Consider the following 16,989-nt stretch of genomic DNA (forward strand, 5'->3'; position numbering starts at 1 on the left):
TTTCTCTTTTCAATGAACTGAAGAACTTCTGGGAATGTGAAGTATCAGAAGAAAGGTAGTTATGAACTAGCTTGAGTTTCAACATGCTGCCAGGCGCAAGTGGTATACACCCTAAGAACTGGGAGCAGTCATCTGTTGTATGGCTAGGACTCTAAAAAGTAATACCCCGGGAATGAAGTGAAAACATGCTTTGCTTGAATGTCAAAGGATAGTGGGCTTGGTTTTGCATAAACAAAACTGAATAAAGTATCAGAAATTAAGGTAAATAAAAAAATTCAGTACTGCTGTCTGCACAATGTTGTGACCATCAATATTATAAAAAGGAGGATTGGAATAAGTGTATTGTACTGCTTCCCCACAATGTTCTCCAACAGTTGCTGCTTAAGGATTCTCTGAGCCAGAGGACAACATGTATCTCTTTAATTAAAAGACTTTTTTCTTTTATCACTTTATTGTTTAAATGTATGTAATTGTGCAATTTAGAATAGAACTTTAACATTTTACCTGGAAAAGAGGGGAATTTGTCCTTCCATAAAGAATAGCAGACATCTTCAGAATTATAAACTTTCACAACTCTGAATTTTGCAGAAGAAAAAGCTTTTTCAGCATTCTGTTACATGTATTGGTGCTAATGAAATATATGACAGTAATAACAGTGTATTTGAGATAACTGGATATCCGAAAGTCATTCGGAAAACTATTTTTTTGTATTTAGAAAAATACGGAGAATATTTGGAAGGAATATATATCTTATCTTATGCCAAGAAGTGGCATGAGTGACTGCCCTTGTTTATTCCAATAAAGTAAGGATAATGAGGTAGAGTCTATAGTGGCTGGTAGCATCTGGTTTTTTTTGTTTGTTTGTTTTCCACCCAGTGTGACTTCTCTAGTATTGAGGGAGAGAATACTGTTGAAAACTGCAGTCAAGCAGTAGGAATTCCACCCTCCAAGGAACAGGACCATATTTCCAATTGCACAGAAGACTAAAAGCTTCTGTCTTTGTGTAAAGCACTCTAGGGTGTGTGAGACTGCAAGGCAAGGTTGTGCTAAGTCAGCCTGGGAACTGAGGATGTTTGTACATTATGTAGCACCCCATGTCCCTGAGGTTACTTTATTGTACCTTATAGACTGAAATAGTTTGATGTCCAGGAACTTGGATATTGTCTGAACAAAAATGAGTATACATTGAGGAATGGGTGGGTATTTAGGTTCACTGGATTTGTTCATGCTATTGAAGGACATTTTGATGTGTTCACATTGATCAACAGGAAAAGTATTTATTTTTCAGTACCACAGTTCAGGAGGATGCTCAAGGTATGTACAGATAGTCACTGATACCACCTTTGGTACACTTCAGTTTATTAAGGTTTTTGAAGGAGATGACTCTTGCCCAGGATTTGTGTCCTGTCTTTATAGATGCTTGTCTTGCTAGTCAGTGAAGGGGAAAGTTATTGTGTACAGATAACGAGGTGTATACATTCCTTGGGAATTGTCAGAGTTTTGGGGTTGTAGTCTCACTTGTATGCAATAAAAATGAGAAATAGCTATAACAGGGTCATATTCCAGCCTACATACTAAGTAAAATCATACTTTAATACAAAATTTTTAAGGGAAATAACAAACCTCATTCAAGCCTTATTTTTGTCCAGTCATATCTACTGTAACACTGCACAGGAAATGCCTACTACCAATAATGACTTTTGTAGAGGGTATGACACTGAACTACTTAGACCTTGTATTTGATTCAGCATCAATTCCTCATTTCCTATGTAGGATGGTTTAGGAATGGTACTCTCAAATTTAGTACTCCCACTAAAAAGAAAATCATCAGCTGCTCCTCTGTCCTTCTCCACTGGGAATCAAAAGGCAGAGATCATTGGTGAAGATAAAAACAGTTTACTGGAAATAGCAGATAAGAAAACAAACAGTAGCAGCAACAATGCTAATAACAATGTACAAAGAGAGGGTGATTGACATGACAAATGTTCACCCCAGCCCAGGACACTGAAAAACAATGGTAAACAGCTCTTCTGCCTGACAGGAATTCCTTGTGACAGGAAAGGAGCACCTATCTTCTTGGAAGCAAGAGTCTCTTTTCCCCAGCCCCTGGAAGTGGCCTAAGGTAGTACTGAGTAAGGTTGGTGTCTTGGCCATGTCCTCTGGGCACAGCACAGGGCAGCCCAGAGCTCCTGGATCAGGTACTCAGGTGGGCTCAGCCTATCCAGCAGCTTGTGACTACAGGCATGTGCCACTGCACCTGGCTGCTGTAAAAAGTAATTAACTGGCCAGAACTAGGACACTGTGCTTTTCTGTAAAGACCTATTTTTGGGGATTAACTTTTTCCATCTGTTTGGAAAAGTATGATAACTGTGTGTTTCCAAGAGGTAATTTTGTGGAAAAGATCACAATCTTGTTAAGATTTGGCTAACTTACAGTTGTTTGAGAGAGAGGGGGAGCTGCAGGATTTTCTAGCTTGACTTGGGTTCTCTGTTTGCTCTTAAGAGTTCTGCCCCGTGGGAACTTAACTTGGGTGAGTTATCAAAGCTTTCTGAGTTGCAGAGAAGCACTTCATAGCTAAGACAAAGTTTTTGTCTTGATTGAAAAACTCTGCAGTGTCCTGGGGTCCAGTCACTGGTAGTGGGACTTCTGTGATGGGAAGCCAGGGATGTCCTGTGCTGATCACGGCTAGTTCCAGCCCACCCACTGCAGGGCACAACTGAGCCCACAGCTGAGGCAGGGTCACCCTAGGGGACACTCCTTTAAGAAATGAGAAAACAATCCCAAGACAGGAAAGAACTAAAAGGAGTGGCAACAGTGGAAACCTGAGGGTCAGAGGAGGAGAAGGTACTCTGTTGTTGAGTAAATGTTCCTGAAGGATGGCAGCCCGTGGAAAACCCCTCCTGGGGGGAAAAGGAACAGCAGAGACTTCAAACATTACCCCCACCTCCTTGTACTGCTCTGTCTCTCTGAAGGAACTGGGTATACGCTGCAGTGAGAGGAAACAGAGGTGAAGCTGGGAGTGAAAAGAGCCAGTGAAGAAAGATTCTTGTAGTTGTGATGTCCTTGCTGTTGACCCATGAGCTCTCTTAGTCCTGTTCGCCCCATTGTAAGCCGCCCCACCCTCAGCCTGCTGAGGGGAGAGAGAGTGAGTATCTGGCTGGGTGTTGGGCTGTTAGCCAGGGCCAACCCAGCACAGAACCTCGAAGTGATTCAGTGTCTGTCCAGGGTTTAGTCTTACAGCAAGCAAAGAACCAACCAAGACTGTATGAACGTGTGCTCTGGTCATGTCTGTGTCTGAGGTGTGCCTAAGCATTCTTTGTGTTCAGGCAGTCTGGAAACCATGCTAGTGCTATGTGCCACTCTTCTGAGCTACAAGTAGGGGATAGTTTAAAGATGCTGAAAAATAAACTTAACAAAATACAGTGGCTACCTGAGATGACTGACTGACTGGGCAGTTGAGAATTCTGTATGGCTGGGAGCTTTACCTTCAGCTCCTTCTAAAAAGATCTGATACTGGTTTGTAGTAAGATAGTAAGAGATAACATAGCTGGCCAAGGAACTGACATGCTTGGAGATGTAATGTTGGTAATGGCATGGTGTAGATGCTTTTCCCTAGTCTGTGCACAAACCACCACACTGAGGTATATGCTGTGGATCTCTGTGTGGGAACCATGAATAGAAGACAGTTTCAAAACATTTTTTCTATATTCTTGGTTTGCCTTAAAGAAAAATGTTTACTCTTTTTGGGGCACTGTAAATGACCTTTAGCTGTTGGAGCTTTTTTTTCCATAAAATAAAACTTCAGAAATGGGATTAATGACTTTTAACTAGTAAAAGAGGAGCATTCTTTAATATCTCTAATATCTGTTTACTTTTGTTTCTCAAAAAACCCTCTTTATGTCACAGTTTTATAAGCTCAGCTGTTTTCTTTGCAGCAGTTTGACCTTATGTTTGACCAACCCATCTCTTCTTGGCCCAAGGAGACTCTGGCCCCAGGCTGCAAAAATCCAGATGTAGATAAGGTGACAGTTTGGTTTGACATACTTGCACAAGATTAGCAAAGACTAATTCTTGATTTATGAGCTTGCAAGCTTCTGAAAGATGCAGCTGGTGTGAATAAATATGTAATTTGGAGATTCCAATTTAAAGAGGTAAAATAAAAAATATAGTCTTGAGTCATCATTCATTTCCATAGAAGGATTTGTAACTGTTCTTCCTTGTAGGATTACAAGGAAGATTACAACTGTTCTTCCTTGTTACAGATGGTTCCTCAAATTCTATTATGTGTAACTATTTTGTCTGGGAGGTTATTATCTCAGTATAATTACTGCTTATATAATTAAAAGATTTGAATTTTTCAAAGCTATTGTAAATTAAGTTCAGTGTTTTCCTGATAATCTTTGTTTAACAAAACCTAAATAAAAATGGAAAAAAGGGGAAACTTGAAATCCTTCAGAAGGGAATAACTTAAACATTTATACATCCTTATAATTTTAAACTATCACTAATTAGCACTTCATCATTAATCAACCTGGGTGGGGGAGAAAAAAGTCAATGCAGATACTGCCAGTTCAGTGATTTGGCATCATCTACATGGAAAGGATCTGCTGAAGAATTATCCCATGCTAATTTTTAATGGATTTTTCCAAAGCACATAGTTGCTCTTCATCTTTCTCTATTATTTATTTCTTGCCCTTTATTATCCCTCTAAATCAGTATTATCAATACTGGAAACTTTGTGGCTTGTTCAAGAAAAAGATTATATTATTCTAATGTGTTTTCAAAACAAATTTATTCCCTCATGATGAAAACAATGGTGGTGTTCTCAGAAATACGTTGAATGTTCAGAAATGTACTTTGTTTTCAAAACAGGCTGCCTGAGAAATGTCAGTGCATAGTTAAATTCCATATTAGAAATATAGAAGTTATTCTCATTAGGGATCTATCAGATGCAACCCCATTTTAAATATTTAGGAATTAGTCCAACCGTAGTTGCACATAGCTGCACCTCGATGATCAACTTGGATCATCTGGGATCTTCAACAAGTTTGTGGTGTAAGGAGGTTTATTGTGTCACCTGCCAGAAATGTTTTTATTGTATATCATTTTAACAGCTCACTGTGTATTTTAAAGGGACACATTGCCCCTAAGAAGGGAAGGCTAGTGCTGTGTCTGTGCTGACTTATGGAGCTGCTTGAGTGTTTAAGACCCCAACAAAACAACAACAAGCACAATCAAAAAAGCCCAACAATCCAAAATTAAATAAACTTCACACTGAGCCATCCAAAACTACATTGCAACATCTGGAGACACCCTGAAATCCTTGCCTTCTGGAAAGGCTTTTTTCTTACTGTGGTTGATCTCTGTTGTTGTCACTACTGTGCGCAGAAATACGGTCTGACTTCATGTGAATGGAGCAGAGATGTGTCTGTCACTTCTTGTCTGCTGAACAAATGAGGTTTCTACTGCTTCTCTTGCAGGTACTTTTAAATACCATTCAAAGGGGAAAGAAATCATACAAAAACAGACTGCTGCCATCAACACAAATCGTTTCCTGTGCAATTAAATAGTTGAAAAGCTGTCCCTTGGCACTTCCCCTCCTGCCCTAGAAAGAAGTAGAGCAGGATGAGGAGATGAGTCCTCTGGGGCAGGCACTGCTGAGGCTTAGTCAAGTGTGACTTTCAAACTTCCTTTGTCTTTGCGCCCTTCAGAGGAGTATAGGCTATGACTAAACAGTGTGCAAATGGTCAAACCACCATTTTGTGAGTCTTCTTCTGTTGCTTCCTAATAAGCTTGTATCCATCCATCCATCCATCCATCTTTTGTGAAGCAGTTCTTGAAGAAATAGTCTGCTCATGCTGAATGGAGAAAAAAATGTTTAGAGTCTCTCTTAAAATATCACTGAAAGTGGAAGCTTCTTTTCAAGATAGGGGAGAAGATTTGCCTGATACAATAAAAAAAATGTTTCTGGTGTAAAGAACTAACCCATGGAGTATTTTTTTTATTTATAGATGCTATGAAATTTGATACAGTTCTGTTGGTCTTAGGACAATTTCAGTGTTCCACAGCTCACCTCTGTAAGGATTTTCGAGATCACTTATTGCTGTAGTTAGGAAAACTATTGAGAAAATCTGTAGTGAGACCAGTATTGAGCCAGATACTTTGTATTTTCTTGTTGTAGATAATGATGATACAGTTATGTCTCCAAGAAGAATTTACACAGTGGATCTTCCTCCAGAGGGTTATGTTGCAGTTACTCCAGATGCTGTTAGTAATGCAGTTTCTGAAGCCTCTGGCAGTAGTGCTGACTCAACAGGTAAGTTTGCATGGTTGTTACTGTGATTAGTTTTTCAGAAGGGAGACTTCTTAGCAGCTCTTATCAAGTAGATTCAGACTGCAACAATAAAGTATTTAAACCGTGGCTGCCAGTGGGTGTCACTGTTTTGCAACATAAGCAAAATGAGGATGTACTTCCCTGTGGGTTCATTTCCATCATTTGGGGTTTCTAGACTAGATTCAGCATTTGGTGATAGCCATGCAGTGCCACAGATCTTACTGAAGTTACATAGAACCTAAATGAGGACAAAGTCTTTAGCTCCTCCCACTCAAGTGATATGTATATTCATATTATGCCTGCTCACAGTCATATTATTTTTAAGCATAAATGTTAGATAAAACTGTTTTACTCCATCTACTCTTGATGTTCTGAGGAATCGGGTAAAGGCTTAACAACCTGTCAAATTTGCATCTCTCAGAACAGTTATTCATCATTAGAGTTGGTAGGGGGGATGTATCAATCCTTTAATGTTGAAAGGGTTTCTGATGAGAAACTGTGACCATATAACTTCAGAAACAATATTTGATTATGTTAAAGGATACATGAGAAAAAGCACAGACTCTGTAAAGTGGATTCTAAGTTGACCTCAGTTAAATACATGGTTTTCTGAATAACGCTGCCAGAATTCAGTTGATTCTATCTGTCTTTAGAAAGAAGTCCTAAGCTTAGATATGACAAATGAATTTAGTTTTTTCAATTGCTGTGTTCCTGTGGATGTATGTTTGTCCAGAATTGTGTATCACTGTTGTTGGCCACTAGGAATGTTCTATAGCCAAGAAGATATCCAGATAGGGCAGCTGAAGTAAAACACCTGATAAGCAGTAGTTATTAAACTACAGTATCAATTTCAGCCTGGAAATTGCCTTAAATGCAAGGAAAACCTGAGACATAACTTGCAGATATAGAAAGGCAAATTCTGCTTGTCTCTGCACACAATACCCACAGGGGTGAATTTTGAGCTTGGAAATTTGGTCTACAGTCGTTCTGAGCTCCAGTCAGAATCCAAATACAAGTAAAGCTACGGAAGTAGCTAAAGGGACTGAAGTAAAATACAAGGTGACTAAGAGCACATTAAGAATGTTCTTCCTTGGTGTGTAGTGGTTTAAAGACTATTTTTGAGTGAGAAAGAAGTTACTTTATCAGAGTAACATAAGAGTAGATCTTGATAGGTTTTGGATTATGAATAGAAAGATGTTCTAATTTAGAGCTTCTAGGTTGTGCTCTTCTCAGTTACATAGGATTCATGTTTGGAATCCAGAAGCTGTTTCTAGGTTACCCTTAACTTTGTTTAGTTGCAGAGCTGTCTTTGGACAGTTCACTGGGTTTTTCTTTCCCAGCATGTCAGATTCAAGCTGCTTATTCTGATCTTGAAGCATCTTTTCTCTCCTTCCATGCCATATAATTTCTGTTTATTATTTCATGCACTTTCCTTTCAGATAATAGAGGAATCCTTCTTCCTCTTCTGTGTTTTGCTGATAAGACTAAATGAAGCCTTATAATACTTTGTGGGTAAATTCAGTTTATGCAGGGACTTGATCTGTTTTAAATAAAACACTAGCATACATACTGAACACTGCTGCAACCAAGATAGATCCTTAAGACATTAGCATGGAACTTTTGTGGCAAATTACTCAGCTGCTGTTTAAAATCTATGAATAAATCAGATTATGTGTGGTGCATATTAGATGTTGCAGTGATACAGTATTATATATAATTAGACGTTCGATACATTGCAAAGCAGTTAAGCAGAGCAGAATTTAGGATTGAGTTATATTGTCTCTTTTTAGAATTATATAAATACCTGCCTGGTTTTACAGTGGATAAAGTATTGAACAATGACTTCATTGGCTCATTGTTTAGATTTAATACTTTCCTTTAGTATTTCAAAACAAATATACTCAACCATGATAGCAGTAAGTAGAGTTCTGGTGTTCCTTAGTGATAGTATTAACTGTTGGATGGAGAATGCTCTTAGCTGAAACCAGTTTCACTGTTCAGGAAGAGTAAGTTTTGGGTTTTAGCTACTTTTTAAACAGTTAACAAAGGATCTGGAATTCTGGGAGACTTATTTTTGGATTGTTTTGTTATTTGGCTTTGCACTTTGTCATAGAATCAAGAAAAAACAAATTTGAAATGAAGATTTTTTTATCTGTTGCTCCTTTTTCAAGGTAGGTTTGATGTTATACTCTAGGTGTTATTTTTAACAGGTATTTGCCGAATTATTTTTTTAAAATCTCCTTATAGGGAAATTTTTGTTACGTTCCCTTTTTTACTTGCTCTAGTGTTTCACAACCCTTTAATGATAGATCATTCTTGCTGCAGTTTAGACCCTTATTTGTTTTGTCTAAATAAGAATTGCACAATTGGAGATCTGTGCTAATCGTGCAAGGGTGAGGGTATGTGGTTCACTTTACTTGTGTGTGTCATTTAAGCATACACATAAAATCTATTGAACAATGAAGTCAGTGATTTCAGGCAGTGCTCATAAAATATTAAAGGAACATCTTAAGCAATCACACTATGGATTACTTATTGTGCTCACCTAGGTTTAGTTTATATCCCAAATTTAGATCTTTTTTGAAGGAATAAATGAAAGCTCTAACGAGAACCTTTGACACCAAAGGAGAAAAAAGGTGCATGCATGACTGTATATATGAATATTTTATATATATAAAATAAATGTTATGTTTAGAATTGTCCCAGTTACTCCCAAAGGACCAGGTCCATAAAGTGAAGTTGAGATTTAGTGTATGCATTGTTTTAATCCTGATACTATCTATATGATATATTTTGTATGGCAAGAGGTAATCTTCCACTGTGTTTCCTAACAATGTAAGCATATTGCTTATGTACTGGGTAAGAAAAGGTTCCTGTGTTCTCCTTTTCTAGCCCAGAACTAAAGGGAATTAATGATGTGGAAATTCAACAGAAAAAAAATCTGACTCAAAAATTAATTTCATTGTTTATCAAATTTTCATTGTTGTCTCATGAAAATAAAACGACTCTATTTTCGGATTATAATTTTTCAGTTATGCATCACTGTGATTTGCTGTGTCCTCTCAATAAATTAAGGAAACCAAATATGACTCTAGCTGAATTAATATAACAAGATCATCAAGAGGAATAGATGTGCCATGGCTGACAGTTCTTTTTGGTAAATTACTATGTGAAACACTGAAATATTCAGTCACTAAAATATGGATTTCAACATCAACTGTTTTTGAGAAATGCTTTAAAAGTTGAAGTTAATTAAAATTATAAAATAAAATAATTTTTGTCAGCTCTAAAATATGTTTGGATTTTTCCATTATTATTGTTGTTTAAACTACTAGTTCCACCAAGGTTGATGTTGTCAGCGTGAAATTAATGATGTCCAGAATAGCTTCTGAACAAAAGGAGAGAAGAAAATTCAGGTAGTCTCTTACTTGTCTGTAGCATCTTGATTCACTTAAAGGCAGCCATTTTGGGAAGACTTAATGGTGCTTAAGTGTATGTTTGTTTTTAAGAGATGCTGTTATGAATCATGTGTTGTCTACTTACATTCTTGGCAAGTTGGGAATGTGATACTTCACAGAAGCACACAAGGGACCAATATGTTTAAAGCAGCTAAGGTCAGCAGCAAACCTTTTTCACTGATAAGAAGCACCAGTTGTGAAACTCCAACATTATGAATCTTTTTGTAGCCTTCAAACCAGAGGAATCATTAGACCATTTAACTTAATCTTCTGTACATGTTAGAGAAGTCTTACGCCATGTTGAGCTCAGTACTTTGCGTTTAGAAGAAACCAAACAAAAAAAAGCTGTTCACATTTCAAAGATCTCACAGAGACTCCACTGCTTTCTAGTGCTAACAGTTAATTGGTCTCACTCTATTGAATAAAAAAAAAAAATAATTGAAAATTGCTTTTTCTGCCTTCCTCCATTGAAATGAAGGGCCTCTATTAACCAGTATTTTCTTCCCACAAAGAAGCACAGTAATCAAGTCACCATCAATCTTTTTGATTAAACAGGTCCACTTGTGCATTGCTCTAAGATATTTACTTCAATCCTCAAGTCACATTTGTAGATCTTTTAGATATCACCCTTTTCACAGCTTCTTTTTAAGAATATAAACTCCACTACTGCATGTAGTATTTGTGTTTCTTCACCCTCGGAGAAACTAATACTGTATCAATGTTTTAGATATGTTTCCAAATTAATCAGAGGGTGTGACAGTAGACAAAAGTTACAAGAAGTAGTTAATTTTAAAAGTCTTCTGCTTTAAATCTAAATCAGCTCATTCATATATAAAGTTATCTCAGTGATACTACAATAAATATTGTTTGTGTAGGGCTTCTTAACTGTAAATCAAAATGTTTAACAGTATTCAATGTTACTTATTTCAAATAAAAGAGTTCAGGAAAGAATTCAACATGAAATGAACTCAACTTCTCTTGAAAACAAAGGCGTTTAAGAGCACTTAAAATTGCTTTTCTGAATCTAATATCTGAGAGAAAAAGCTATGAAAAAACCTCCTGCATATCAGATTGTCTTATAGTGCCTTCTGTCAGCTGCTCCTGCATTGACTGTCCAGAGTCTTGTGGCAACTTCTGTGAGAATATCCAAGGCTTATAACAAGACTAAATGAGGGAATTGTGGCAGTTTCAGAGTAAGGATTCTGCATTAGCAAACTAAAAATAATAAAATTCTTTCCAGTTTTGTTATTTTTTTAATATAATAACAAGCCTACTAAAGTATTCTTGTGAACAAAAATCCTATTTAATTCATTACTTCATTAAGTATGCCTGAATAATGAAAGATGCTACAGTACAGCTCTTAGTATAATAACCAGTGTTTTGCTACACAGGTGAACCAAATCATAGCATAAATAAGTGAATGGGATTGATACACAGATGTGTAAATTGATTTTTACAACTTGCTGAAAAAAAAGGTTTTACTTTTATAACTCTTTTATAACTCTTACTTTGAGGTTCGCTTCTCTTTTCCTTCTCTTGTTAGATTTGTTAGCATGGATCTTTGCTTTTCCACTAAGGGTGGCATTGACTTGCGGGTTGAAAACTTACTGTGAAAGAGTTATTGCTTTAAAAAGTTTGTTTCAATAATTCAGCAAGGAAGGATTATATGGTAGTTTGGGCTCTTTTGTATTTCTAATAGTTAGGCTAAGTCTTTTTAAATTTTATTATTTAAATGTTATTTGAATTCCCTTAGCTAATTTTGGGTGTTCCGGTTTTAATTCTCTGCCGGTTTGGATGTCACTGTTTAGTATTAAAACAATATATCTTTGCATGATAAAAATATATGTGATAACATTCTGTAGTTTAACTTTGTCCTTGCAGAAATCAATGTATTGCTCCCAGTTTGTGAATGGCAGATTTTTCTGAGCCATCAACAGCTTCAGGAATTCTCATGTGGTTCTCATCATCAGAAAGCAAACTAGTAACAGTGACACCTCTGATGAGGTTGTTACTATGAGCTTTTTCAAAATGTTGTGGTGTTTAGAGATTAATCAATAGCTTGGAAGGAGAGATGTCTGTGAGGTTAAGGAAATTTCTTCTCCACAGCCTGTTTTTTCTTCAGCTTAAGTGCACTGGACATTTTGGAATCAGTTACAGTGAAAGATGCCACAAACAAATAGAGATGTAGGACAGCTATAACTGAAGAATTCTATACTTAGATGTCTTTTCTGTCAATTTCCTCTTCACAGACCTTGTATTTGTTGATAGATGCAATGACATTCCTTAATAGATAAAATCACCAGTTTTCTTTCTGAAATTGAATAAGATTAAATAAACATTTTTATTTTCAGAGTTCAGATAAAGTATTTAATAATTTGTTAATTCTGGCTTAATTTTTAGAAAAAAACCAGAAGTCTAGATCCAGTAATGTTTGTATGTACACTGACATCTTTGTGGGTTGAATGCATCACTGGAATTATATTAAAAGTTAAGAAAGACTTAAATCAACTGCTCTAATACTGCTGTGGAAAATTTTTTGATTTATTTTCTATCTGAACCAGGAGAGGATTTCCTTTTTAAAGGGACACCTGATTTAAGAATTGTCAAGAATTCTAGTTATGAGTTTAACTTTTATCATACTTAATTTTAAGGAATTAAGTGTATGCTTGAAAGAAGATGCTTGCTGATATACTTGCATTGCAAAAGCTGACTGTTGTGATGCCATATTCTTGGAAATATTTCTAGTGTACTGAATGTGATACAAATTATAAACATTTAAGGTGTAACTTGGGCAGGCACTTAGGAAAACATCTCCAGACTGCCAGTGTCCTGGAGCAGTGTTACAGGCAAATTCTGTGCTCTGTCAAGCAGCCAGCTAGAATGGAGTAATCACTTCTCTTGATTTCATAGTAAGCAAGTCTGAACCTCCTGAAGGTGAGTGTAGAATTTACCAAGAAATTCACTGCTGTCCACTGAGGGTTTTAGACACAGGACTGGGCTATCAGTTGAACTTGTAAGGGTGACTCACTAATTTAGGTTTATATACAATGTAGAAACCAGTCATTTCTAACTACCACTATCTGTAATTATTTACATTTTCCAAATGCCAGTATATTCACAAGCTATGGGACTATTGCAGAACCCATGGTACAAATAATGTCATTGAAGCCTTCAGTATTTCTTGTGATAGTTTATGACATTAACATGTTGGTAGACCTTATCAAAACAAACAATGCAGCAAAACAAACATTTCCCCCCACCCTACCCCAAACTCCCAAAATACCCTCTGGAAGATGGCTTTGAAAGCTAGATGGCAAAGAATTCTGCCCCAGATATTTAGCTCAAGTTTGTGTGTGATGCTAGGAAAAGGTGTAAATGCTGAAAATGTATTAAGGAAAAAAAAGTACATGGTAATGTGATACACTGGTAATGCTTTACTTTTCCCATGGCTGCATGTTAATGATTTATTAAAGATCCTTGATTTATATTTTTAACTGTAAATAAAGTTCATGTTTAGATGCTGTATTAGTTTCTGCATGCTTCTAAAAAAGCCTCAAGTATTTCAATAACAAAAATTTACCTTTGAAATAAGCTTTCATTACTATATGTTGCTGTAGTACAGAAAATAACATATCCCTAATCCTAGTGTAGTGGGTTGATGCTGGCTGGATGACACGCACCAAAGCCACTCACTCCCATCTGCAGCTGGACATGGGAGAGAAAATTTAACAAAGAGTTCATAGGTTGAGATAAGGACCAGGAAAGATCACTCATCAAATACTGTCACAGGCAAAACAGGCTTGAATTAGAGATATGAAGTTCACAAACTTCTCCAGTGTGAGTCCATCTCACAAGCAACAGCTCTCTGAACTGCTGCAAAGTGAATCCATCCCATGGGCAGCAGCTTCCCTCAGACTGCTGTGGCATGGGTCACTCTTCCACAGAGTGCAATCCTCCAAGGACAGGCTGCTCACAGGCCTCCCACAGGGTCACAGCCTCCTCTCAGGCATCCACCTGCTCTGGTGTGGGGCTCCTCCATGGACTGCAGGTGGATCTCCATGGGCTGCAGGGGCACAGCTGCCCCACCATGGTCCTCACTATGGGCTGCAGGGGAATCCCAGCTTTGGTGCCTGGAGCACCTCCTGCCCCTCCTTCTGCACTGACCTTGGGTCTGCAGAGCTGTTCTTCTCACATGTTCTTGTCCTGCTTTCTCTGGCCCCAATTACACCTGTGCAACAACTTTTTTGTTTTAATTTCTTCTTAACTAGGTTATCAAAGAGGCATTACCACCATTTCTGGTTGACATCAGGATGGCTCCACATCCATCTTTGAGTCACCAGGTATTGGCTCTTCTGGACACTGAGGAAGCTCCTGGCAGCTTCTCATGGAAGCCACCCCTGTAGCCCACTCCCACCACCAAAATCATGGCCATGCAGACCCAATATACCTAGATTATGCCTTTCCATTTTAACAAAGTAAATAGAACGCTGGGCTGGATCCCAGGGGAGAGATGTGTGTTTAAGCAGAGTAAGAATTAACCAGAAAGTGCATGTTTAATGAGACATGTTGACTCAGGTAATTTCATTCACTTTCTGTGGTAGTTCCTTGACCTTCAGCTTTTCTTAGTCCTTTGCGCTACAACTGGTGTCTCAAATGGAATCTCTTCTCATTACATGTCCATAAGTCTGAAAGTAATTTGATTAAAGTAGGTTCTGAAGTCAGGTGACAGTATGCATAGTAAGGGGAGAGGGAATTAGGGCCATTATCCCTGACTTTTGTTTTCTTGCTTTTTGTTTTATTTCAAATTACAGTGACGACAAATATTTTTGTTGAGCATCTTCTCCTATAATAGAGAAAGAAGAGGCACTGTGGCTTTTTACTTTCTCTTCTTTCCGTAGTGAACATAATTTTTCCCTTCTTGCTCCCTACTGGCTGAGTCACTTAACCCCTTTCAGCTGGAGCATGCTCCCCCTTTTTCCTCCCTTGCAGCTGTGTTACAGGCATCTGTTGTCATAGTGACAGTAAGGCACTGATGGGCAAAGAAAATTGAGAACAGCACCAACAAGCTCTTTAGATCCCAGCAAAAAAGCCAACACTGTTATAATTGCTGCCTCACTTGAGCAGACACCCAACACTTTGGAAATCTGACACTGCTTGACTACTTTCACCTCCTTGTTTCATAATAAAAACATAATCAAGGCCTAATCTTTTGTAGTTAAATCTTCATGTAGCAGCAGGATAAAAGCAGTATGGCTAGATGAAGGAGAAAGGCAGAAGACAGCTGAGTCTGTCTGCAAGTGCTTCATGGTTCTGAATCTTAGTTCCTCACGTGTTAAAGCAGGAAATTTAATTGGTTTGTAGATCTTGGGATATTTCTGATCACATGATATTTTCATTTTGGTTATTAGTTGGTTGCCTGCAGAATTCTAACCTCCACTGCTCTGTTACTGCTGCTGTTGCCTGTGAACCTATTGGTATTGAACCACAGCAAAACATTGTTGTCCTTCTTGTTAAGAGCCAAATATCCACTGACAGACAACACACTTATTGATTATTAGGTATGAGAACGTGACCCTGGCTCATCCTCTTGCTGTGAGGACCCATGTTACTCTTTCTAACAAGACTTGTTTCAATGCAGTATTTTCAATTTTCAAGTTGAAAATAAAATAGGGAGCAGGGGAAGAGGAAAGCCTTTTGTAAGAATAGGAACTCATATTATCCTGGTGTTTAAATACTCTGGACACTATAAAAACAGAGTAGAAAGTTTGTTTCTAGCATGAAACGACTTAGTGTGGCTGAGTGGACAAGGAAAATTAAGACAGTAAAAAAAATGTGTATAGTATTAACCATGTCTTTTGTTTTTCTTACACAGCTTTCTGCAAGTATTTTGTATGACATACAGTAAATGCTACTGTCTCACGTTCAAAGTCAAAATCAGGCCTACCTCATGATTTCATTTTATTGTTATTCTTTTTTTATAGCAGTAGTTGTAGTTATGGTAACTTGTAGGCATAACAGCAACACATTGATATAGCTTGCAGTAGGCTGTCTCCATTCAGTCTCCACTGGGGAAAATTTTTGATCTCATATCCTTTGCCTTTGATTACTGCCCTCTGCAAAGTTTACAGGTAGCAGTTTGAAAGTACTGAACAACCCTCAATACAACTGTAACCTATGCTAAGGAAGCTTTGAAAATCATCTTCCTTCAATCTCCCATTCACAGTAGCTTTGCTAAGTAATTCTGTTAGTTTTATTCTGTTTTCATTCTGTTCTATCCCTGCAAGCAGAAATTGGCTCATAAGTAGAGTTCAAATCACTAACAGGGCATACTCCACCAGAGACTTCTGTATTGTCAAGGAGAAAGGAAGCAAGGAAGCTTCTGCCTTCATTGTAGGCTCAGGATTGTTCAGTATTACAGGCTGTGTGTTGTCCATGCCATGCATCAGCCTCACTCACCCTCTTTCCAGCCATCTGTGTAGGGCTGAAGAAAATGGATATTGCTATAGCAAAAGACAGAAATACCAGTGTACAGAAATCTATTGCCATAATCTAGCCACAATACAGTGCAGGCAATCTGAAGTGCATTCCAAGGATCCCCAGTTGCTTTGAGCAGCTTATGATTGAACGAAGCTGCTCTGTACCAATAGTTCCATTTCCCAGCTGCATCGGCCTTGTGCAGGTGTGGAGGAGGCATTAGGGCCAACAGGCAGTCTCTCCTGACAGTAGGCAAATCCCTTCCAACAACTGCGCCTCTGGCTCTATCCAGCTGATAGTGCTGTATCTCACAGACTCCTCTTCTGAGATCTGAATGTGCTCATCCTCTGGGCTGGTATAACCAGCACAGCTGTACTGATGTGACTGGTTCTGCTAATTTGCAGTTAGCTGAGCACTCAGCTCTGTAGGGCTGTAATGGGGAACAAGCCTTCACTGACCTGTGGGACACTGCCAGCATCTGACACTTCTTTTCTTGATGCAGATACTTTAAACAGTAGCCTTGAACCTCTGGTCATAGTGTAGCTAATCTAATGACAGGTGAAATTTTGTGTGTAGTCATACCTGTTCTGCCTGCTTCTGTACTATTCCAAAAGAACTGGGTGACCTTACTTTCTCAAAGCCCTTTGGTTTTGGGTACATGGAGGATACTTGGAAAGGACTTACTTATATCTCACCCGCCTAACTCTCCACATCTTGCTGTGG

At 38.0% G+C, this 16,989-nt stretch overlaps 1 protein-coding gene across 4 annotated transcripts in view; it reads left to right on the plus strand.

Moving 5' to 3' along the window:
* The window catches only part of ERICH1 (glutamate rich 1), a 76,245-nt gene that overhangs the window by 23,063 nt on the left and 36,193 nt on the right, over positions 1 to 16,989 (plus strand). For all 4 annotated transcript variants that reach the window (XM_053974277.1, XM_053974274.1, XM_053974276.1 and 1 more), the window contains exon 3: positions 6,182 to 6,316. In XM_053974277.1, the coding sequence (XP_053830252.1) occupies positions 6,182 to 6,316 (135 nt within the window). The remainder of the gene's footprint in view (positions 1 to 6,181; positions 6,317 to 16,989) is intronic.

The sequence above is a fragment of the Vidua macroura genome, chromosome 3 (genome assembly GCF_024509145.1).
Source record: "Vidua macroura isolate BioBank_ID:100142 chromosome 3, ASM2450914v1, whole genome shotgun sequence".
Classification (NCBI taxonomy): Eukaryota; Metazoa; Chordata; class Aves; order Passeriformes; family Viduidae; genus Vidua; species Vidua macroura.